Genomic DNA, 25,473 nt, shown 5'->3' with positions numbered 1-25,473 from the left:
CCGGCAGAGCTCTAGAACAGGCCCCAAGATGGGATCTCGTGGATACAGAAAGTTACAACGGTGGAATTAGGGTTTTGGCTCATGCCCTGATCGTTTGGGGGTACGTGGATATATATAGGAGGAAGAAGTACGTCGGTGGAGCAACATGGGGCCCACGAGGGTGGAGGGCGCGCCGGGGGGGGGGGGGTAGGCGCGCCCGACGTAGGGTCCAAGTCTCCTGAGTTGTATTCGATGAGAAAATCACGTTCCCGAAGGTTTCATTCCATTTGGACTGCGTTTGATATTCCTTTTCTTCGAAACCCTAAAACTAGCAAAAAACAACAATTATGGGCTGGGCCTCCGGTTAATAGGTTAGTCCCAAAAAATAATATAAAAGTGGATAATAAAGCCCAATAATATTCAAAATAGTAGATAATATAGCATGGAGCAATCAAAAATTATAGATACGTTGGAGACGTATCACACACTATATGCTTTGCATGATGACGACACTTGTTTGGTGACTCACCTATTGAATGCTTGGTTTTGCACTAACGCTAACCACATTTGTTTTTCCAAGTGTTTGTTGTCCTTACTCCTTTTGAAGGAATCACAAGACGGTGCGACATTGGAGAGTGTCCATTTCGAGCTTCAAGATGACAAGTACTTGGTGAACGTCCACTTCTACACGGCGAAGCCATCTCTTTCCCATGGTGATTTGGTTTTTGATCCGAGGTCGGATCTTTCCCAAGGGAGGGGAGATGATGTGGAGCATCCTATGGACATCACCATGTCAAGAGTCCGTTCGGCGAGTGACACATGCGACATCTACTTCACATACTCAAAGGTGAATCATCTCCTTTACATGTGCTCACTTGACCCCTTCGAGGATGGTATACTACTTGACACTTCTCCCGTGTGCATGCATAGGTATTGTCGGAGCTTCACGGATGACGAGGAGGAGTGCAAGTGCCAAGGAACAACTACACCATCCGTGAGGGAAGCCTGGAAGCGATGACGGAAGAAGACGGAGCTGCTGAAGCTACAACGGCCGGACATCCGGCGCCTGGGCAGACGCACTGCCCCAACAGACGGCCAACAACATTAGAAGCCGGACATCCGGCGCCAGCCACGGACATTCGGCGCCTCGCCAAGTCCCGGACATCCGGCCTCGGCCCCGGAAATCCGGACACCGCCGAACCCGAGAGCAACAAGACCAACCCCGCCAGCCCGGACATCCGGCCCCTCCAGCCCAGACATCCGGCCCTCCGCGAACGCCCGGACATCCGGCCCGATGCCCGGACGTCCGGCCTTCCCTGCCTGCGTGTAGTGCATCTGGGCCGAGGCTTATGTACCCCTTCGCCCCTTAGACTATATATACTCCCCCTCCACCTACGTTTTAGGGTTAGCGTTGTGATAGCTCATTTGAGAGATAGAGCTTCGCTCATCCATATCAGATCTACTCCACGAGAGAGACCGCGGCCCCTCTACGGAGAAGATCCACCTTGGATTCAAGACCTCCTCACGGAGAAGACATCAAGACCTCCTCACGGAGAAGAACCGGTTACCCTTTGTATCGTCCCTTGTTGATCGTGGATCTTGTATCTCTCTTTGTGTTTCGAGGATCTAGCACATGTGTGATCATTCTTGTTGGTTTTAGTGTTTCTCTCGTGTTTCCCCTCGTGATTCCCCTCGTTTTCCCCCTCGTGTTCTTCGTGTTCATCGCAGGATCCGCTCCTTTCGTGAAAGATCGGGCCACTAGGGTTCTACCCTACATCAATGAGCAGTGATGTCATGCCATGTATGGAATTTGGGGTTTCTTTGGGCTACAATCATTAGCGCCCCTAGCAGCTCGAAGACAAGTTGCATGCTAAGGAGGAGGCGCTATAGTCACATCTCCCAAACATGAGATGAGATCCCCAATCTCCATGTTAGGTAGTCTATCCCTCAAATTAGGAAGATATCTTTTAACTTGGTTCTTAAGAATAAATATCTACATTATTTTATTTTATTTAGACCCTTATATAACGAGGAACTCATGCAAGACATAAAGCAAGAAATAATTGGAATAATAGTTTCTTCTGTCCTAGCTCCAAGGGCGAGAGCCTCTCCAAACCATAGTACACTTCGGTAGTACAAAGCAGATGGTGTAAGTCGAGATTAAAATTGAATGAAATGGGTCAAAAATAATGCACATTGCATGTATTTATTAGTTTGCATTTTCACAAGATTGACAATATGTGGCGAGTACTATGGATGATAAGTAGTTTTCTATGATGTCAACATTATGTACTCTAAAATCTAAATGACGAGGTACCTATTTGTCTCGTGCGTCAATGGTTGGATAAGGGATCGATTTTTTCACTAGCATTATGTCGATGTTGTTTCAACATTGAGCCATTCATCCTAGTTTTTAAGTATCCACGTGTGTCTTTCCTCCCCCTCTTCCCCTAGCACCATGTAGGTGAGATACCTAGTCGGAGGAAGATGCCCTATACTCAACTGAGGAGTGTCCAGGGGCTCCCAAGTTCTGCACCTTGTGTGACTGAGTAGGCACTCATAATGGATAAGAACATGTGCGCTAAATTTTGGATAACATGTGCGCTAAATTTTGGATTCAAGTGTTACGGGAGATATATTCCCTGTAATAGTGGGATCACCTGGTGGTATCGTACCCCCGGTGCAAAGGTAGCTACCTAATTACCAGCACACATCAACTCATATAAGGTGTAGACGACCCTGCGTTGAGGATCATTTAACTTTGGGAGCAACATGCTTTATGCATATTAGACCTATGCTATTGTAATCGTCTCATTGATCAATACAATACAACAAGCATGTTGTCTGTCTTTTACCCATTCGAGTGGCTTGAACCCTGGGTAAAATCTCTAAGTCGTTTTTGTCGCTATCGAGATCCCTTCATGTGCCACCCTCTATTATCTTTGACCTTCAATGGATCTTAAGATCGCCGGTGCATTAATCATCAACACACCATCTTCCTATCATACAAGGCTTCATACCGCATCTCATGTTCTGCCACTGTTTGATATGACGATTCCAGTACCCCTTCATCGTCGCTCATGTACTTTTGGCCCCACTTGCAACTGGTAGCACTACCATTGCCTTGCACTATCATAGTGGTACCCTCAACCAATGCACAATGTTGTTTACCCGAACATTGAGTTGGCGTTTGCGGTGTTGTCTCGCTCCATGGCCTACCATCACATGGAGATAAAGGTGCAACACAATCAACAAAACAAGGGTGGAGGCAAAGTGGTGACTTAGGATGTTATACCCCGTGGCACACACATATGCATGTGGGTCCAATTGGCGATCGTGTCAATTAACCACATGGTAACAAAAGTTTGCATTGTTTGATCAGATGCGCCCATACCCATGTGGGGGCAGGCTTCCTATGTCCTAGTACATTAACCTATCTAGGTTGATGAACCCAGGTGACACCCGTCTAGCATGGTGAACCTGCATTAACCCGTCTAGGTTGATAAATGTAGGTGTCAACCGTTTAGCATGGTGAACCTGCATTAACCCATTTAGGTTTGATGAACGCATGTGTCACCCGTCTAGTGTGGTGAACCTGCATTGACGATGGTCGTTGGTTGCCATTGGTGCCCACTCTCACACGCGTTACTTCTTCTCCCAGATCCCTCCTCCCCCTCCCACGCATTACTAGCGTTACTTCTCTTCCTAGATCCCGCCCCCCCTCCCACGCGTTACTTCTCCTCCCAGATCCCGCCTCCCCCTCCTATGCGTTACCTCTCCTCCCAGATCCCGCCTCCCCCTCCTATGCGTTACCTCTCCTCCCAGATCCTGCCTCCCCCTCGCGCTGATTCGGTGCCGGCCCCTCGCTAATCCAATAACAGAGCACCGATTTTAGATTTTCCATACCTTAAAAATACATACCAAAAATGATACTATATGCAGCAGCAAAAGTAAATGCTACGGATTTGTTTAGGGAGAAGAATGAATGCCACAGACGCACTGTATGTGACTACAGCTGCACTCCGCCCTCGCCTCCTCTTAACTGCGCGCACACGACCCGGACGGCGACACGGGCGCTGCGCGGTGCGACCCACCCCGCGTTATGATGGGCTGCGTGCGCGTGTGGCAGTAGCAGCAAGCAGTTGGCCAGCCAGCCAGCCAGCCAGCAGCCCCGGACCCTCCACCAGTCTCCAGTCTCCCCCCACCCCCCTCCTGCCGCCGCTCGAGTGCTCGCTCGCTCCCTCGGCTACTCCCCCGTGCCGTCCCGTCCCGTCCCGTTCTGGCGTCCTACTACTCCAAGCCGAGGCCTACCCACCCGTCCGCCCCCATCCTCCCCTCCCCCCGCCGAAATCCGCCAATTCCCCCCCGAGGCCGCCCCGGCCCGCCGATCCACCCGCCGCAGGCGCGTTATCCGCTGGGATTCCGGTGAGGCTCGCGCTTCTCGGCGGAGAGGGGAGTGTTTTTTTTTTTTGCGTGATTTTATTTTTTCTGACTTGCCGCTGTTGCTCTGGCGTCTGCAGGCGGTTCGTTGGTTGGAGCCAGCCGCCGGGATCGTGCCGCGGCGCGGTTCCCGGCCGATTCCTCCCCCGCGTGGATCGGCTTGGTGGTGGGATGCGAGGCGGCGGCGCGGAGATCGACCGGAGGCTGTAGCGCTTCTGCGCCTGCGAGGTGGTGAGAGGCGAGGCCGCTGGTGAGGGGGGCTAGGGGTTGGTTTGCTCCGGAGGGCCGGACGGAATGGGGAGCTTCTGCTCCAAGGGATCGGCGGTGGACAAGTCGCCCAGCGACACCACGCTCGGCCCCGACCGCGTGATCCACCACCACGAGCGTGGCGCGGTGAAGGGGGAGGAGAGGAAGACGGTGGCGGAGGAGGCTGCTGCCAAGAGGATGCACGAGCAGCCGCCGCAGCAACAGCAGCAGCCACCACAACATCAACAACCACCACAGCATCAACAACCACCACAACAACATCATCATCAGCAGCAGCAACCACAGCGTATCTCTGTCCCGGAAACTGCCGCTTCTGGTGCCAGCGTTGGCGCTGGCTCGGCGCCATGGGATGGTGTGCCTTCGCTGGCTCGGAATCCGTCCCAGAAAGGGATGGGCATGGCCAAAGCTGGTGCTGCCAAGGCAAGTGCTCTGCCTATCATCTTAGTTCCCCTTGCTTTGCTGTAAATGTGTGCGCAATGCAGCTTAATTCACCGCGTGACTGTCTTATCAGCTAAAAAATGGTTTGTTACTTGCAGATTTGTTAGTGTCAATTCAGTTTGTGCTAGCTGCTGCGGTTGTGTGCTAGGAACTGCAAAGTTGTTCCCATAGCACTTTTTAGAGGCAGTCGATTATCTACTAGCATATTTACAGAAAGTCGGTTTGTTGCTTCACTTTCAGTGGTCAATTGCTAGGGACATGTTGTTCGCTGCTGACGCTATTCCGCCCAGGAGTGATTAATTACCAGGGATGTGAACCCAATATAGGCATGTTAACAATCATCACACATCCTTCAAGTGGGATGCTGCATTGACCTGCAAGCATATAAGTTTCCCAATTATATTTGTGTCGGTTTTGCTGCTCGGCAGTCTGTTTTGTAACCCCCCCCCCCCCCTCCCCCCTAGGTGATCTCATGTGCCCAGGCCATGGATTATGAAACCTGATATGGCTTGCTATAAACTTGTTATTGTTTGTAGCTGTCTGAGTGCAGTAAACTAGTGAAGGGATGATTCAGTATTCTTATCACACTGCAGCTAAGTGCACTACAGTGGTACACTAAATGCTGCGTAACTGCAACCTACCACGCAAGGAAAATGGAAATTGGTTTGTAATAATTACTCATTAGAGTTGAGACTAATATTCTCAGCTTGTTGAATTCATGATGCCTTTATTACGACATCTACTGTAATTTGAGCAATTCCAATCGTGCAAATGAATTATTGTGCCAAATTATTTGGCGCTTTTACCCTTGCTAAAGAGATGTCTTGCCTCTCCACAAAATATTCCTTCATGTTCACTGCTCTAGAATGTTGCTTCTACGTGACAGATTGTTTGACCCTATACCTATTTTTAATATATGCAACAGGTTTCGGAAGTAAGCTCAATTCTGGGTAGGGCTGGTACTGTTGGGCTTGGCAAAGCAGTGGACGTACTAGACACACTTGGCAGTAGCATGACAAATTTGAATCCAAGTAGTGGTTTTGGATCAGGTGCTACAACAAAGGGCAACAAAATATCCATTTTGGCATTTGAGGTTGCTAATACTATAGTGAAAGGTTGCAATTTGATGCGAGCTCTTTCAAGAGAGAGCGTAAAACATTTAAAAGAAGTGGTGCTTCATTCAGAAGGTGTTCAAAATCTTGTAGCCAAAGATATGGATGAATTGCTCAAGATTGCTGCTGCTGACAAAAGGTTTGTTCTGAATCTTTGCTGCTTTTACCAGTTACAACATTTGGCCCAATATACTATTTATTTCTTGCAGAATAGTTGAACCAATAGTATATGAAGAAAGTTGGACCTTAACTTGTGCTATTGTGTCCTTATTGAAGTTTGTGTGTTTCCAACAGGGAAGAGTTGAAAGTGTTCTCTACAGAAGTTATTCGCTTTGGAAACCGTTGCAAGGATCCTCAGTGGCACAACTTGGATCGCTATTTCGACAAGTTCGGTTCATTTTGACCCTTACATTTGATGACAATAACCATTTTTGCAGTGTTAATTTAGCGTCTTTCTGCATCAAACTCTTCCAGGGTGTCATCAGAACGGACTCCTCAACATCACTTGAAAGAAGAGGCAGAATCAGTGATGCAGAAATTGGTGACTTGTGTTCAATATACAGCTGTAAGTAATGCTCACTTGCCTTATAAGAGGTATCTCGTAGTGCCATTATTTACTAGGTTTATAATTATAATTTAGCAGTCCAGAACATAATTAAGAGCGTATTAGTTTCTTCACAAATGTTGAGCTGTATATTCCATGAGGACATACATGGGTCACCGGAGCCTGTAGCCTAAAGCGGACTAGAGGTTGATGACCAATATTTGTTTGATGGCTCAGTTTATGAGCAATGAACAACTCGTTTGATTCCTGATTGCATGAGTTTTAGAAAATTACATTTCCACCAAGTTCCATGTACAAAAGACAAGAGAAAAAATGTCGCAAAGTTATCTCAGAATGGTTGAATGACATGTTTTTAATACTCCCTCCGATCCATATCGCTTGTCTTAGATTTGTCTAGATACATCTGTATCTATATCTAGACAAATCTAAGACAAGCGATATGGATTGGAGGGAGTAACATAATTTTAATGCTAGAATGATGCGTATATATCACCTGCCAATAGCTTTGGAATGAAGTTTTTAATGGAACCTTGGCTGTCATTCTTCTAGCATTTATCCATTTTTTTCCTGTTGCACCTTTTGTTCAAAATGTTGACTTCAGTTCTTCTTTTATCTTCCAGGAATTATACCATGAAATGCATGCCCTTGACAGATTTGAACAGGACTATCAACGTAAACAGCAGGAAGAGGATGGTTCAAGTGTTGCCCAAAGAGGTCAGTTTCTTTAGCATGGCAGTACATTGGAATATCCATAGGAATTCTTTGATATTTAAGACTCCTAGTTTGGATGAAGAATACTTTATTGTCTCGTATGGTGGTGTTCTGGTTCCTTTTCAGGTCATCTGAAAAGTTAAGATTGAGTATCCTCAGGATATTTACTTCTCTAGAATCTTTCTTTTAAGAGACATGCTTGATGCTATTAGCCACATTCAAACTGTAAATGTATAATTAGGATTGCCATGTTGACACTGATAGTTTGATTGATTATACCTAGTTATCTACTGAGTCAAGGTCTCTAATGCCGTATCTCTCACTGCGAAGTGTCTCCAATTAAATTGTCAGTAGGTTGCCACTAGTGTATTCTGATCAATATATCTAAGGGCTACCTCCATGGTTGGTATGGCTGCATGACCACACCCAACAAAGTCAAATCAGCCAAAGCTTTGTTCTATGCCCAATTGTCCATCACTTGTTTCAATATTGAAGTTCAGTGAGTCAACACCATGGCCTATTTTTGTATGCTTTGTCCTGCTTGTTAAAATACTTTGCGGTCCAGCCATAAATAAGATGAGCTATTGAACTTTGAATGGGAATAACCCATATGCAATTTAACCAACTTCCAGTTCCAGAACCTATTGTAATATTTGAAAATGTAACTCAAGCTCACAACTGCTGCTGCTGCTTTAGGGTTAATATTTAGTGATGTAATCTCAACTGTTATTACCTGTATAATTTATCTTTTTGTTTTCCTTAACAGAATATTGATATTGCCCTCTAAGCACTAGATTTTGAATGCACTTGCCTCTGGGTAACTACCAGTTCCTTCGAGTTAACGTGTATTTAAAGGAACATTTAATGGTTTATGAGTAGAGTTGTTAACTCTCTTGTTTGCGTTATTTGATAATGATGCTTAATGTTCTGTTTTGTTTGCAGGTGAGAGTCTGCACATACTAAAGCAGGAGGTCAAGAGCCAACAGAAGCATGTTAAAAGTTTGAAGAAGAAGTCTCTTTGGTCCAAGAATTTGGAAGAGGTTGGTAGGTAGTTTCATTATGATTCTGTGCTATCAGCAACAGCAGTTTTAGGAATGAATGTTCATGTTGATGTTGTCTAGTTCCACTTACTGCATGCCATGGAGGAATCATACTTGGATTTCCTTGCACAATACTGTTCTTCTAATTCGAGAAATAATACTCTCTTCCTAGGTTATGGAAAAACTTGTAGACATCGTGCACTTCTTGCATTTGGAGATCCATAATACCTTTGGGTGCTCAGGTAATAAGCTTTGTGATTACTGTGTCTTGTATAAAACTTGCATGCTCTTGCAGATATTGGGCTGTTGTGTAGTTTGTCATTTCTTTACTTTTTTACTGGTTAGATAACGTGCTAGTGGAAAATGCACCTTTTATTAATGCTCCATAACTTCAGTTTCATCTCCGCTAATGATCATATGATGCTAGTGGAAAATACACCTTTTATTAATGTGCCATAACTTCAGTTTCATCTCCGCTAATGATCTTATGATAAGCATCGCACACATCTGTAGCTTTAGCTCAGAAGTGCCTTTTGCATAACCAAATAAGCTCAGTTCAGGCACTTCCCGATCAGACTTTCAAGTTTGTCACCTCATCTCTGGGATTTAGCAATCCTTCTCACCCCCTTCCTCTAAAGAACATATTAGTGTATTCTCGTCATCGAACATTTGCTTAGGTGCGAAATAATTATTCTGACCTGTGATGTCCTCACTTGCGGAACAACAACAACAACAACAACAACAACAACAACAACAGCAACAACATAGCCTTTAGTCCCAAACAAGTTGGGGTAGGCTAGAGGTGAAACCCATAAGATCTCGCAACCAACTCATGGCTCTGGCACATGGATAGCAAGCTTCCACGCACCCCTGTCCATAGCTAGCTCTTTGGTGATACTCCAATCCTTCAGGTCTCTCTTAACGGACTCCTCCCATGTCAAATTCGGTCTACCCCGCCCTCTCTTGACATTCTCCGCACGCTTTAGCCGTCCACTATGCACCGGAGCTTCTGGAGGCCTGCGCTGAATATGCCCAAACCATCTCAGACGATGTTGGACAAGCTTCTCTTCAATTGGTGCTACCCCAACTCTATCTCGTATATCATCATTCCGGACTCGATCCTTCCTCGTGTGGCCACACATCCATCTCAACATACGCATCTCCGCCACACCTAACTGTTGAACATGTCGCCTTTTAGTCGGCCAACACTCAGCGCCATACAACATTGCGGGTCGAACCGCCGTCCTGTAGAACTTGCCTTTTAACTTTTGTGGCACTCTCTTGTCACAGAGAATGCCAGAAGCTTGGCGCCACTTCATCCATCCGGCTTTGATTCGATGGTTCACATCTTCATCAATACCCCCATCCTCTTGCAGCATTGACCCCAAATACCGAAAGGTGTCCTTCTGAGGTACCACCTGGCCATCAAGGCTAACCTCCTCCTCACACCTAGTAGTACTGAAACCGCACATCATGTACTCGGTTTTAGTTCTACTAAGCCTAAACCCTTTCGATTCCAAGGTTTGTCTCCATAACTCTAACTTCCTATTTACCCCCGTCCGACTATCGTCAACTAGCACCACATCATCCGCAAAGAGCATACACCATGGGATATCTCCTTGTATATCCCTTGTGACCTCATCCATCACCAATGCAAAAAGATAAGGGCTCAAAGCTGACCCCTGATGCAGTCCTATCTTAATCGGGAAGTCATCAGTGTCGACATCACTTGTTCGAACACTTGTCACAACATTATCGTACATGTCCTTGATGAGGGTAATGTACTTTGCTGGGACTTTGTGTTTCTCCAAGGCCCACCACATGACATTCCGCGGTATCTTGTCATAGGCCTTCTCCAAGTCGATGAACACCATATGCAAGTCCTTCTTTTGCTCCCTATATCTCTCCATAAGTTGTCGTACCAAGAAAATGGCTTCCATGGTCGACCTCCCAGGCATGAAACCAAATTGATTTTTGGTCACGCTTGTCATTCTTCTTAAGCGGTGCTCAATGACTCTCTCCCATAGCTTCATTGTATGGCTCATCAGCTTAATTCCAGGGTAATTAGTACAACTCTGAACATCCCCCCTTGTTCTTGAAGATTGGTACTAATATACTCCGTCTCCATTCTTCTGGCATCTTGTTTGCCCGAAAAATGAGGTTAAAAAGCTTGGTTAGCCATACTATCGCTATGTCCCCGAGACCTTTCCACACCTCAATGGGGATACAATCAGGGCCCATCGCCTTGCCTCCTTTCATCCTTTTTAAAGCCTCCTTGACCTCAGACTCCTGGATTCGCCGCACAAAACGCATGCTGGTCTCATCAAAGGAGTCGTCCAGTTCAATGGTAGAACTCTCATTCTCCCCATTGAACAGCTTGTCGAAGTACTCCCGCCATCTATGCTTAATCTCCTCGTCCTTCACCAAGAGTTGGCCTGCTCCGTCCTTGATGCATTTGACTTGGCCAATATCCCTCGTCTTCCTCTCTCGGATCCTGGCCATCTTATAGATGTCCCTTTCACCTTCCTTCGTGCCTAACCGTTGGTAGAGGTCCTCATATGCCCGACCCCTTGCTTCACCAACAACTCGCTTTGCGGCCTTCTTCGCCATCTTGTACTTCTCTATGTTGTCTGCACTCCTATCCAGGTATAGGCGTTTGAAGCAATCTTTCTTCTCTTTAATCGCCTTCTGGACATCATCATTCCACCACCAGGTATCCTTATCTTCGCTTCTCCTTTCCCTGGACACTCCAAGCTCCTCCGAGGCCACCTTACGAATGCAAGTCGCCATCTTCGTCCACACATTGTTCGCATCTCCTCCTTCCTCCCAAGGGCCCTCCTTAATGACCCTCTCCTTGAACGCTAGAGCTACCTCCCCCTTGAGCTTCCACCACTTCGTTCTAGCGACTTTGGCACGCTTATCCCGCTGGACACGAATCCGAAAGCGGAAGTCAGCAACCACCAGCTTATGCTGGGGTACAACACTCTCTCCAGGTATCACCTTACAGTCTAGGCACACACGCCTATCTTCTCTTCTCGAGAGGATGAAATCAATCTGGCTAGAGTGTTGGCCACTGCTAAAAGTCACCAGATGTGATTCTCTCTTTCTAAAGAGGGTGTTAGCTACAATCATGTTGTAGGCTAGAGCAAAGCTTAAGACATCTTCTCCTTCTTGATTCCTGATGCCATAGCCAAAGCCCCCGTGCGCCCCTTCAAAACCTGTGTTAGATGTACCCACGTGGCCATTGAGGTCTCCTCCTATGAAGAGCTTCTCACCAATCGGTACACTCCTAACCATGTCTTCCAGGCCTTCCCAGAACTCCCTCTTGGTGTTCTCATTGTGGCCTACTTGCGGGGCATACGCGCTGATAACATTGAGAATCAAGTCCTCAACTACCAGCTTGACCAGGATAATCCGGTCCCCACGTCTCTTGACGTCTACCACTCCATACTTGAGGCTCTTGTTGATCAAGATGCCTACGCCATTTCTGTTTGCAGCCGTCCCTGTGTACCACAGCTTGAAGCCGGTATCCTCCACCTCCTTCGCCTTCTGTCCTCTCCATTTGGTTTCTTGGACGCAAAGGATATCAACACCTCTCCTCACCGCTGCATCAACTAGCTCCCGAAGCTTCCCTGTCAGAGACCCTACGTTCCAGCTACCTAAGCGAATCCTCCTAGGCTCGGCTAGCTTCCTTACCCTTCGCACTCGTCGAGTCAAATGCGAAGACCCTTGCCCATTTTCCACTACATCCGGGCGCCGATGTAGCGCGCCACTAAGGATGCGACGACCCGATCCTCGCTCACTTGCCACCGTATCCGGATCAAGATACAGCGCGCCACCTTGGGCGTGACGGCCCGGCCCTTGCCCATTTTCCACCACACCCGGGTTCCGATGTAGCGCGTCGCTGAGAGGGTTACGCCCCAACGAAAACCTTTTGGGTTTCATCTCCATAAGAATGGCTGAGTTTTTACGTTGGCTCGCCAAGCCTATCACAACCCTCCTCCTTTACCCGGGCTTGGGACCGGCTATGTTGAGACAACATAGGCGGAGTTGATGTCCTCACTTGCGGAAGCCACTTCAAAAACATACGAGGTGCTCGTTAACTGTGTGATCCCCGCAAGATTCCTTTGTGTATTATCGAAATAAATTGCAACTTTTTGAGTCATTGCTCATTACCCAGTTGGCATAATTATTATGTATTGCATGTAGCACACATTACATGTAACCAATATGTGCTTAAGACGTGTTGGCAGTGTAGATTTATGCTATGTGGCATTATGAACTCATTGATCATTGACATTGAAGACATGGTCTTCGTTTGATTTCTTATTAAAGATACAACTATGCTATCTCCAGTTACAGATTGACATGCACATGCAAATAAGCTAAACTTCCAATTTTCTTATGTATTTTGGATTGCTTATGACTTGTGCGTCTACCAATCTATAGATAATGAAGAATTACAGGAGCCTACTAAACGACGTAATAGATTGGGTCCAGCAGGACTTGCGCTGCATTATGCTAATATCATCAGTCAGATTGATGCTCTTGTAAGTTCATCAGACACCACTGGACACCCTAATTTTATGTGGTCTGAAAATAAATTCATTGTCATTTTTCTGTACCAGCAGACAGTTCGTATGCATTAGAGTGCCATTTCTGTATGACATATCCCGTATCCCTCAAACTAACATGACTTAGTTAATGGTACTTTGCATTACAAGAAAGGAATCAAAGGATCAGTACAATGTTACACTAGTGGGGTATTATTATTACATTTTCATGTCTGCAGCTTGATGTTGTTGTGCTAACTGCTAGCAAAGACCTCAACCTGTTGCTTTTCTCTGGCAATCTAACAAGGGTTAGTCTATTGGCAGGTTTCTCGCTCATCTTCTGTTCCTCCAAACACAAGGGATTCATTATACCAGAGTTTGCCACCGACCATAAAATCTGCTCTCCGTTCTAAGCTACATTCATCTGGAGTTAAGGAAGAGGTATGCAAGAGGGCACCCAACATATTCAATAGTGACACTGACTTTATGAGTAGAGAATAAAGTAGTCGCAAAAGTCAACACCTTGCCATGGTTTACATATGACTCTATGATTGATGTAATATTGTACTGATTTGGTGCAGCTTACTGTTTCTCAAATCAAGGCGGAAATGGAGAAGACATTACGGTGGCTTGTCCCGGTTGCAAATAACACCACCAAGTAATCTAAGCTACCTTCATACTCCCTTCGTTCCACAATACATGCCTTCCATTTGTAAAAATATAGATGTATCTAGACATGTTTTAGTATATAGGTACATCTAATTTTGGACAAATGGAAGTCAAGTATTTTGGAACGGAGGGAGTATCACTCAACCAATTACAGCCATCTCATTACTTTTTGTTACTCATGATATGTGATTGTTTGTGCATTTCAGGGCTCACCATGGCTTTGGTTGGGTTGGAGAGTGGGCAAATACAGGGTTAGTAAACCTCATTCAAATTTGAACAGTACTACGTAATTTAGAAGTGGGATATTGAAGAATGATCTTTTTGTCTTATGCAGGTCAGAGGTGAACTGCAAGCCGACAGGGCATATGGACCTCACCCGAATTGAGACACTGCATCATGCTGACAGGGACAAGACCGAAGCGCATATCCTTGAGCTTGTCGTATCGCTTCAGCATCTCATCAGTCAATCCAGAGCAGCGAATGGCGAGCGATCTCCCATCAAGTCTCCTGTTCGATCTCCTACACAAAGGGGCTCTTCAATCACATTGTCTCCAAACAAAGCCAGCAGTTCATCACCTGTTCTGACACAACAAGAACAAGAGATGCTAAGGGATGTCAAATACAGGAAATTCGTTCCTGGTATAAGCAAAAGCCAAGAGTTTGACACAAAGGCAAGGCATATGCAAAGCAGGTTGATCAAAAGTAACAGCCATTCACCAAGCAGTAGCAACAGGAAAGAATTCCTATCGATCAGGAGTATGCTTCCTGTCATTAATTTTGAAATCGATAGGACCAAAGCTCTGGATATGATCGACAATCTAAAAGTGCAGTGAGGAGTCGAAATCGACCGGTGCCAAGTCCTGGATACTTCGACGCGATCTGTGATCTTAAAAATTCCATATTGCTCGAAGTATACATCAGGTCTGCTGAGCCGATTGCCATGTGCCTGCAGCGAAGGCGCCTGTGGCAGTAGGGCGCCAATTTGGAGGCACCAAAAGAGGGCCGGGTGGTCTGGGATCAGGGCTAGCTTATGTATGATATGGGGTGGAAAGGAAAGGGAAATTTTATTGTAAAAAGCAATTTGTTGTGTTTGTGAGCTCTTTGTACAAGCAATGCAAGTTTTGATGGAGAAAGGGACACTGATCCTGTGTCATATTGTGTTTCCCCAGAGAAACATAGCAGCATCTGTTGCGTGGTCATGAATTTTTTAAATTATTATTATCAAGTGCTCCTTCTGTGCCCTGGAGAGGCCTGACCTCGTCACCAAGCCAAAAGGTGTGGCGTCTTCTGGGGCAGCAGAAACTCATCTTCCGAAAGTTAAACCGCTCCATGGTTCTGAATCCAAATCTTCTCAGATTTGAGACACACATTTATGATTGATGCGTAGGACTCCACAGCTTTGCAACTTCAGGGTCAGACGAACAATGTGTTCACCAAATGCTTGCACCTAACTGCTTAATGGAAGAAAAGCTTGCATAAGGCAAACTCAGTTTCATCAATTTGTGCACTTGGAGCATCTTTAGCCGACCTCCTAAATTTGGACTACTACACCCTCTGTAAACTAATATAAGATCTTCTACATCACTTGCGTGATCTAAACGATCTTGTATAGTTACATTAGTTTATAGACGAAATACTACTCATATTCCACGTGCAAAAGCTCGCATAAGGCAAACTCTAGTTGGACTCTACTCATATTAGTTTCAGCAATTTGTGCACTTGGGGCATCTCTAGTTGAACTCCTAAATTTTAACTACTCACATTCCACGTGCAGAGCTAACAAAAACCCTCACACACAGTGAACCAAACTGTGGTTGGATAGTTAGGAGGACACTGGTATCTTCAGATCAACAGAGTTCAAGTCCTAGACATGACGTTGGTGCTCGCATTTTTTTGAATTTATTTCAGCCCTTCCGGCGATGTGCGTTCAGTGAGAGGAGTCGTTCCTGTTGACCAGGAAGGCGTCTGTGGCGAGTTCGTGTATCTTAAGATGGTGTGACGACTCAGTCTCTCAAAGGTGCTCATAGGAATAGGGTGCGCGTGCATGCATTCACATGGGTGAATGTATGTGCATATGTACGAGCATTTGCGTTTGTACTGTGTCAAAAAAAAACCCTCACACGTACTAGACCCACATGGAAGTCTCTCTTCCTTCTTTCTTCCACGTGGCCAACGACGATTTCTAGGGGTAGATGATGTCTGCCTAGGGTAGATGATTTGTAAAAGCAATTTAATAGAGACTCGTCGAGTGTGACGTATGCTTGCAAGGAGTCGAAAAAGGCGAAGAAATTCATCGGGGGTGGTCGAGAGAAAGGTGCAACATGTCGGAGTCGGGGAAGGTGGTTGTCGTTGTCGTGCCATGGGCCAAAAGCCTAGGAGGGTGAAGGGCGAGGATAGTCCCGTCGGATATTAATAATACATGGTTTAAGAGAAGAGGGGCAAAATATTGGTAAAACTAACAGATGGACCAAATTAATTGCAAGGCTTTGAAAAACCCTCCCCTTCTTCCTTGTCAACAACAATGTCCTTCAGGTACCCAGTGAAAGTGCGTTATATCGACTAGAGGGGGGGGGGGTTGAATAGGCGATTTTTATGAAAGTCTTCAAAACGTGGAAGCTTCGAAGACAAACGATAGAAATAAACCTATTACCATGCAGCGGAAGGTTACACTAGGCAAACCATAGTCAAGTATTCAATGAAGTGAAAGCACAATGACTAATAGCAGCAATGTAGTAAGGATCAGGTAGGAAGATATTATGAAGGCAAACAGAACACGCAGTCACTCAGTGAAGACAAAAGATAGTGCAATCATACAATGACTTCACAGGGACCAACAGTAAGTAAAGGGAAGGGAAGGATGAAACCAGTGACTTTTTGAAGACAATGATTTGTTGGACCAGTTCCAGTTGCTGTGACAACTGTACGTCTGGTTAGGGCGGCTAGGTATTTAAACCTAAGGACACATAGTCCCGGACACCCAGTCCTGAACACGCAGCTCAGGACACCCAGTCCTCACCGTATTCCCCTTGAGCTAAGGTCACACAGACCTCGCCCAATCACTCTGGTAAGTCTTCAAGGTAGACTCCCAAACCTTCACAGACTCCGTTCACCGGCGATCCACAATGTCTCTTGGATGCTCAGAACGCGACGCCTAACCGACTGGAGGATTCACAGTCCTCAAGTGTAATAAGTCTTCAGATCACACAGACAAGAAGATTTAAGTGATGCCCAACACTCTTTGGCTCTGGGTGGTTAGGGCTTTATCCTCGCAAGGAATTCTCTCTCAAAGGCTTCGAGGTGGGTTGCTCTCAAACGACAAAAGCCGTACTCTAACTCTGAGCAGCCAACCGTTTATGGTTGTAGGGGGTGGGCTATTTATAACCACTAGGCAACCCGACCTGATTTGTCCGAAATGACCCTGGGTCACTAAGGAACTGACACGTGTTCCAACGGTCAGATTTCAAACACACACGGCAACTTTACTTGGGCTACAAGCAAAGCTGACTTGTCCGACTCTGGACAAGATTCGCTCTCATAGTCTTCACTTGAAGACATATGTTTTGGTTAAGCATCACTTCAGTCATTCTGACTGGTTCTCTTGGACCCCACTTAACAGTACGGTGGTTCCTATGACTCAACAAAAAAGAAAAAGAACTACGATAGATCTAAGTCTTCGAGCTCCATAGGCTTCATGCGATGTCTTCTCTTGTCATAGTCTTCGATGAGAATATCTTCATATACCACCTTTGACATCAACGTCTTCATACATTTTTAGGGGTCATCTCTGGTAGGAAAACCGAATCAATGAGGGACTTCTACCTGTGTTATCCTGCAATTCTCACAAACACATTAGTCCCTCAACTAGGTTTGTCGTCAATACTCCAAAACCAACTAGGGGTGGCACTAGATGCACTTATAATCTCCTCCTTTTTGGTGATTGATGACAAACTAGTTGAAGTTTTCAACGGGGAATATAATATGTGAAATTGTAAAAGGATAGGGAATTGTCTTCATAAGCTGTGAGGGCTCCCCCTGAAGATGTGCATATAAGTAATTTGCTTTTGGAATGCAAATGCACATGGCATGTTGTGCTTGTGGATATCCTCTTCAACTTATGATGACAATCCACTATGCATGTGAAGGTATGTGAAGATAATGACATGCATAATGGAAAATGGACGTCTGCAAAATGATCTAAGTGCGAAATTTATCGTCGCACATGCGGAATTTATCATCGCATCACAAAGTGGCAAATAAGTAGCAGACGACCATCGAGTTTAGGTGTTACAACTCGAAGAATCAAAAGTATCAAAACAAGAGTTGTAAACACGAGGCAAAATATAAAGCAACCGCCCATGTGGACCCGCTTGAAGACTATCAAACTCATATGCTTCTCCCCCTTTTATCAGTAAGGACCAAAAAGGTTTGAAGACATAGAGCATCTACTCGTTCCCATGAAGAGTAGGTGAAGCAGCAGGGTCGTCGGTGGTGTTCGGCGGTGCAGAAAAACTTGGAGCAGTGTCGAAGCGTGCTGAAGGAGGTGGCGGTGAAGTAGCATCGTCTTCGTCCTCGATCACTCTGGCATTCACAGTTGCAGCAGAGGAAGAGAACTCAGAGTCTTCAAGAGATGGAGTTCGTCGCAGCACTGCCCTTCGAGGAGGTGTGGAGTCAAACTTGAAGCGTTCAGAGAAGCCATCCTCTTGAAGATCATCTTCAGAGCACATAAGCGTCAGCCCTTTCCATGTGCGTCGAGAGGTTTCATGGGTAACAAAGGCATTCTTGGTGGCAAGATTGCGAATGCGGTTGACATCCACCAAGAGGCTTTGCATTTGGCGCTTCAGCCAGTCATGATGCCTATCCTGTTTCTGATGAAGAGCCACCAGAAGCTCTCGGTCATTAAGGACACGAGTGCGCTTCTTGGGTCGTTGGGCAATTGTGCTATCGGTGGCTTCAGTAAGGGCAGGATGTGGTGCACGTGTAGTTCCAGCCAACGGATAAACACGAGTGACTGCTTCAACTCCTTCAATGTTCTGAGAAAAACTTTGATGCTTCGCATTCTGAAGACTAAGAGGCTCCTTAGCAGGCTCAGGATAAATAGCTTCAACGGACATATCCACATCAGGCAGAAAGATCCGATGATTGCGAGCAGATGGCTGATATGAGATAGCGGAGTGGAGTTTAATCAGCCGCATTATCCATGGAGCGTAGAACTTCAAGCCAAATAGATCAGAGCCTGATGCAACAAGTTGGCGGATGAAGAAGTCCTGTGCATTGAAGCATTTGCCATGAAGAATATAGAAGATCAAAGTCTTCATTGCACCTTCCAGCTTGGCATGTGGAGAATGTCCTTTGATAGGCCAGAGAGTTCGCCTTATGATGTGATAAATAGTCCTTGGCAGATACTCAAGGTCTTCAACAAGGAACTCCTTAGGATATGCAGCATCTTGTGGCAATGGCTTCATCATACTGAGCATCTGACTCATGTTTGGTTCAGGCTTCTGAAAGATGCTCTCCATAGCTTCACTGTGAAGCTGACAGCCAGGTTCGTAGAGATCGCCAGGAGTGGGCAGACCAGTGAGCTCAATGATATCAAAGGCTTTGACTTCGTGATGAACATTTCCTGTCATCCACTCCAGAACCCAAGTCTTCGGATCTCTGTTGTACCCACGGATGTGAAGTGTGGCATAGAATTGGAGCAGCAACTCTTCATTCCAGCGCTCTTGGTCGGTGACAAACGACAACAATCCAACCTCTTTGAAGCAATCCAGAGCTTCTTCCAGACAGGGCAGACCAGCTATTGCTTCGATGTCAAGACACTTATGTGGGAAGATGCGACCTTGATTGTACAGAATGCAGGAGTAATAGCTTCGCTGCGGATAGCTCCAGAACCGATCAGAAGATATTCTTTCCCTTGAGTAGGGGTTCCTGGATCTATTGAAGAAAGTGTCGTCTACTTTGAAGCCGTTGACATTGAAGGATCCAGGTGCTGATGCAGGACCTGGAAACCTGGGCAATCTTGGGATTGGCTTCTGTACCTGAGGCCTGTGCTCAACATGATAGTCAAACTAAGGACCAGCAGCAGGCGCAGGAACAGAAGTAGTAGCATCAGTGGCTTTGCTGACTTCTGGTGCTTGGGTTGGTGAAGGCTCCACATTGGCTTCAGTCATGAAAGCGTCAGTGGCGTCGGTGGCAGCCTCAAGATTCTCAACCTCCACTTGATGAGCTGGAGGGTCGGTCACAGTCACGTTCTCCTCGAGAACAGCTTCTTGGTGAGACGGGGGTGTAGGAACTCTTGGGGTTTCTTCTTCATCGGCTGATGCAGCCGGAATGTCTTCAGCAGCTTTAGCTTCAGACTCAGAGACTGGAGGCCTTGGTCCTTTGCGAAGCCTGTGTAACGCTGGCGACGCCTGTGGAGTTGGAGTTGGTTGGGTCTCAAAGTCATCTTCCTCTTGTGCTTGTGGGTGATCAGCCCATGATGCATCCTGAGCAATTGGCGTCAGAGGACGACCAATGCTGATGAGTTCGCTGTGCGTTAGTACAGACGATGATACATGTTGGTGCTCGATCTGAGGAAGAACTGCATCATCTTCAACATGGTCATGGTGACAATGTCTTCAGCAGCGGTGGGATCAGCTGCTGGGAAGTCTTCAGCTTCATGAGCCTCTGTGAAAGCAGGCTCATGGACAGTCAGTTGGCGCTCTTGATGTTCAGTGGCTGGGCGAACCATGGAGATGGGTTCAACAATCAAGGGCTCTGTGGGAGCAGCCCGTTCCTTCTTGGTCTTCCACTTCTTCTTGGAGGGAGCAGTAGCAGAGGCTTCAGGATGTTTCCTCTTTCTGGCTTCAGCCTCAGCAGTCCTCGTCTTCTTCAGTTCTGAAGTGGTTGACCTGGCCTTTGGTTTCGAGCCAGTCATGCTAGTTGGGAATACAATGGGATCTGCTTCCTGCCTTGGTGCGTCGGGTTCGGCCATAGCGGGCTTTTTCTTCTTCTTTGCAGCCATCCTGGGGTCGATGCCAGGACGCCCAAGGGCCTTGCGCTTCTCAGCCTCATTGTAGGCTTGCACACACTTGTCAGCCAGGCTCTTCATGCGCTCATGAGAACCTTGAGCTTCTTCACGCTTCTTGAGAAAGGCTTCTTTAAGCTCGTGCAGCATGATCTTGAAGTTCTTGACCTCTTGCACGCCGAGCTTGGCCATATGCTTCTTGAACCGAGCTTTCTCAAAGTCAATCTTCTGCTTCAGTTCGACGATGCGCTGAGCTAGAGCTAGCTCTGAAGCAATGGCGCCATGGAAGGCGACACTGAGACCAATGGGAAGTTGCAGGTCTTCAAAGCTAAGGTTGGGCGTTTCAAACCACTCATCAATGAAGTCGTGGATGATTGCCACGTCAAAGAGAGGCAAATTGTTGAAGATTTCTGCTTCTTCTTTGCTCTTGATCAGTTGCTCAAGAGCGTCATCTGCAAGATCTTCATCACTGGACAGATCAATGGCATCGTTGTGCAGAATAGCAGCAGCTGTCAGTTCTTGGCCGGTGTGTGGCAGAGGCATCTTGACCTTCTGGGGCTTGGAGATGCGTGACAAGTCTTCAGACTGCACACTGTCTTCAGGAGGTGCAATGGCCAGTGGCTTCGCCCATGAGATTTTTGGTGCAGAGGCAGGCTTTGAAGCTTTTGGCTGCTTCAGTTTCTTTGGCTTCGGCGCTGCAGGCGCTTCATTTGATTCAGCGTCATCTGCAGGCTCATTCACGTCTGTCGCTTGAACCACGATATGGGTGATGAGACCTTCAAGGTTGTAGAAAGGACCGATGACATTGGGTTCTGCATCGCGTGTGCCGTCAGCCCTGGGAGCAGAAGGACTAGGGTTGAAGTCTAGTCCCAATGACTTCTTGTTTTCCTTGGCCGATGCCTTTGCGTGCTGGAAGTTGCGCTTGAAGAGATTATCGTCACGACACCATAGCAATGATGATGGGTCGGCATCTTCAGCCTGAGGTCCACGGACCATACACGGATAGAAACCCTGAGCAATAGCTTCAGCTCTGTTCTTGGGTGGAAGGCCTCGGAAGAGAATATCACCCCAAGGACTTTTGATAGCACTCTTCTCAGCATATTCCTTGGTCACGAATCTGTATTTGTACCACTGTTCTACCCAATATCTTCGAATCCACTGGATTCGGGTCTTGCGCTGATTATAATCCTCTTTAGGATCTGTCTTGTAAAGCTCTGAGAGGTCATCAGGCAGATCTCTTGATGTTCCCCCACGACGCTGTCTGCCTCCCTTCCTTGCAGATTTCTCTGTAGCCATGAACTTTAAACTGAATGGCTTCAACACGTTCAAAGGCTTCAGAGGCTTTCGCTTGCTGGACAAACAGGAACTGGCTTCGGGAGAATTTATATAATGTTGTAAGAATTTTGCAAATGAATGCAGACTATGAGAACCAAAGGATTCTCCCACGGTCATGTACCTGTGACAGCATTAAGGTGCGAGGGAAGGGGAAGAGGTCATATGCATTCTCAGAAGATTTTGAAGATAAATCAGTTTAGAAGACATTGACCTCATTGTGCGAAGACATTCACTCATAGATAAGAAGTTGGTTCCAGATTTGTACGAATCCAGAGATCAGTACAAGTGAGGAATCTAACTGCTTTGTGAAGCATAAGTGAACATACTAGGCATAATATGAGATGCAGTATGAAGTGGATCCAACATGTGTGAACAGAAACTACTTGTGGTAGAAAGTGACGAATCTGTAGGACCAAAGGGGCCGTAAAAAGGAAGTTTTATTTACCACACAAGGAACTGCTAGACGGAGTGGAAGAGGAGGCCGAGTAGTTCGATCGTCCGTGCCCTAACTTGGCGACGGAGGACACCTACGGCGACGGTGGAGAAGACGATGTCCGCGGTCGGCGTGAAGACGGCGTCGGAGAGGTTGCGACAGCGAAGCGCTTCGTCGCCGGCGTCGTCGAGGGCTAGCGGTGGCGCTAGGGTTCGTGCGAGAGTGGAAGAAGAGATAATGACTGTGGTGAGGCGTGTATTTATAGGGACAGGGGCGGCTTAGTGTTATTACACAGGTGCCCCTGGTGATTCACATCTGAGGAACACGTGGCCACCATGCAGCATATCGGGGGTTGTTCCACGTCCCACACACGCCTGGATTGTCGGGTGGTCGTTCCCACTTCTCCGGGTTTCAGGTGAAGGAATGAGCATTGAAAACGGACTTAATGTTTGTCTCTGTATCTTCTGCTGACAAGGACGCAGAGAAGACATTCGACAGTTTCAATAGAATGCATATGATTTGGAGAGATAGAGTTTGAGATAGAAAGCATAGAGAGGTTAGGGTCCGATCACATTCACTTAGTTCAAAAGATTCAACAAGAAGACATAGCTATAAGTGAATGCTGTAGAGGACAGAACACTAGTATATATATAATCAATATAGTGAAGGTAATCATGAAGACATGTTGAAATTGAAGCTAAACCAAATGTGAAGACATAGCAAATGTAACGCCATGAGTGAAACATTTTAAATAGAACCTTTGGTGGTGGCGTTACCCACCGTATAGGAAGTATTAGACCCAGACACGGCGCACAATTATCGTGGCGCTCCGAAGTCAAATTCCATATTAATGTATTCACATTTAGAATGTATGTCTTCATTGATTGAAGATATACTTTACTTCGTGTGTTGCACATCTAAGTCATCAATATGCATAAGTGTTAGGATGTGTGCCTGATCACAGGACATTTGAGGATTCCAAGATATTTAGCTCACACCGTAACTTGCAAAATCTCTTCTCATCCAAGGGCTTGGTGAAGGTATCTGCCAATTGCTCTTCAGTGTTGACGTGTATGATATCAATATCTTCCTTCACAACATGATTTCTGAGAAAGTGATGACGAATTTGAATGTGCTTTGCCTTCGAGTGCTGAACTGGGTTGTTGGCAATCTTGATGGCGCTTACGTTGTCGCAGTAGAGTGGCACTTGCTTCAGATGAATGCCATAGTCCTTGAGTGTTTGCTTCATCCACAGAAGCTGAGCGCAGCAAGATCCAGCAGCAATGTATTCAGATTCAGCAGTGGAGAGAGATACACAGTTCTGCTTCTTTGAAGACCAACATACAAGTGATCGTCCCAGAAAATGACATGTGCCTAATATAGACTTGCGATCCACCTTGTCACCAGCATAATCAGCATCCGAGAATCCAACCAGATCAAACTCTGAGCCCTTTGGATACCATAATCCTAGAGTTGGGGTGTGAGCCAAATATCGAAGAATTCGTTGTAGGGGAACGTTGCAGAAAACAAAAATTTTCCTACGGTTTCACCAAGATCCATCTAGGAGTTCATCTAGCAACGAGTGATTGGATTGCATCTACATACCTTTGTAGATCATGCGCAGAAGCGTTCAAAGAACGGGGATGAGGAAGGCGTACTCGACGTGATCCAAATCACCGGAGATCCTAGCGCCGAACGGACGGCACCTCCGCGTTCAACACACGTACGGTCAGCGTAACGTCTCCTTCTTCTTGATCCAGCAAGGGGAAGGAGAGGTTGAGGAAGATGGCTCCAGCAGCAGCACGACGGCATGGTGGTTATGGAGCTGCAGTACTCTGGCAGGGCTTCGCCAAGCTCTATGGAGGAGGAGGATGTGTTGGAGAGGGAGAGGGAGGCACCAAAGATGTGTTATGAAAGGCCCTCCTTCCTCACTATATATAGGGAGTCCAAGGGGGGGGGGCGCCGGCCCTAGGAGATCCAATCTCCTAGGGGGGTGTGGCCAAGGGAGGAATCCCTCCTCCCCAAGGCACCTAGGAGGTGCCTTCCCCCTTTGGGACTCTTCCCTTCCTTGAACCCTAGGCGCATGGGCCTCTTGGGGCTGGTGCCCTTGGCCCATGATAGGCCAAGGCGCACTCCCTACAGCCCATGTGGCCCCGGGACAGGTGGCCCCACCCGGTGGACCCTCGGGACCCTTCCGGTGGTCCCGGTACAATACCGGTGACCCCGAAACTTGTCCCGATGCCCGAAATAGCACTTCCTATATATAATTCTTTACCTCCGGACCATTCCGGAACTCCTCGTGACGTCCGGGATCTCATCCGGGACTCCGAACAACATTCGGGTTACTGCGTATACATATCCCTACAACCCTAGCGTCACCGAACCTTAAGTGTGTAGACCCTACGGGTTCGGGAGATAAGCAGACATGACCGAGACGACTCTCCGGTCAATAACCAACAGCGGGATCTGGATACCCATGTTGGCTCCCACATGCTCCACGATGATCTCATCGGATGAACCACGATGTCGAGGATTCAATCAACCCCGTATGCAATTCCCTTTGTCAATCGATATGTTACTTGCCCGAGATTCGATCGTCGGTATCCCAATACCTCGTTCAATCTCGTTACCGGCAAGTCACTTTACTCGTACCGTAATGCATGATCCCGTGACCAGACACTTGGTCACTTTGAGCTCATTATGATGATGCATTACCGAGTGGGCCCAGTGATACCTCTCCGTCATACGGAGTGACAAATCCCAGTCTTGATCCATGTCAACCCAACAGACACTTTCGGAGATACCCGTAGTATACCTTTACAGTCACCCAGTTATGTTGTGACGTTTGGTACACCCAAAGCACTCCTACGGTATCCGGGAGTTACATGATCTCATGGTCTAAGGAAAGGATACTTGATATTGGAAAAC

At 46.7% G+C, this 25,473-nt stretch overlaps 1 protein-coding gene across 1 annotated transcript; it reads left to right on the top strand.

The window, feature by feature from the left end:
* The first annotated feature begins 4,160 nt into the window (after positions 1–4,160).
* On the top strand, positions 4,161–14,927 carry LOC125545418 (protein PSK SIMULATOR 1-like). Its single transcript, XM_048709344.1, has 13 exons — positions 4,161–4,404; positions 4,500–5,106; positions 6,050–6,375; positions 6,531–6,623; positions 6,711–6,801; positions 7,422–7,515; positions 8,455–8,552; positions 8,725–8,794; positions 13,002–13,102; positions 13,430–13,546; positions 13,687–13,763; positions 13,981–14,025; positions 14,109–14,927. Exons 2-13 carry the CDS (start codon positions 4,714–4,716, stop codon positions 14,605–14,607), a joined length of 2,004 nt encoding a protein of 667 aa, XP_048565301.1. The 5' UTR covers positions 4,161–4,404; positions 4,500–4,713; the 3' UTR covers positions 14,608–14,927.
* The last annotated feature ends 10,546 nt before the right edge of the window (positions 14,928–25,473 follow it).

Source organism: Triticum urartu, chromosome 3, assembly GCF_003073215.2.
Source record: "Triticum urartu cultivar G1812 chromosome 3, Tu2.1, whole genome shotgun sequence".
In the NCBI taxonomy this organism is placed as follows: domain Eukaryota; kingdom Viridiplantae; phylum Streptophyta; class Magnoliopsida; order Poales; family Poaceae; genus Triticum; species Triticum urartu.
The sequence above is the reverse complement of the archived record's forward strand: the minus strand, read 5'-3'. Positions and strand labels throughout refer to the sequence as shown.

Excerpts from the sequence above, each read along its gene's own strand:
- LOC125545418 (XM_048709344.1), top strand. The coding sequence starts at position 4,714 with ATGGGGAGCTTCTGCTCCAAGGGATCGGCGGTGGACAAGTCGCCCAGC. Across the intron at positions 6,624-6,710 it reads TTGGATCGCTATTTCGACAA|GGTGTCATCAGAACGGACTC; the intron begins GTTCGGTTCATT and ends AAACTCTTCCAG. Across the intron at positions 13,103-13,429 it reads TCAGTCAGATTGATGCTCTT|GTTTCTCGCTCATCTTCTGT; the intron begins GTAAGTTCATCA and ends GTCTATTGGCAG.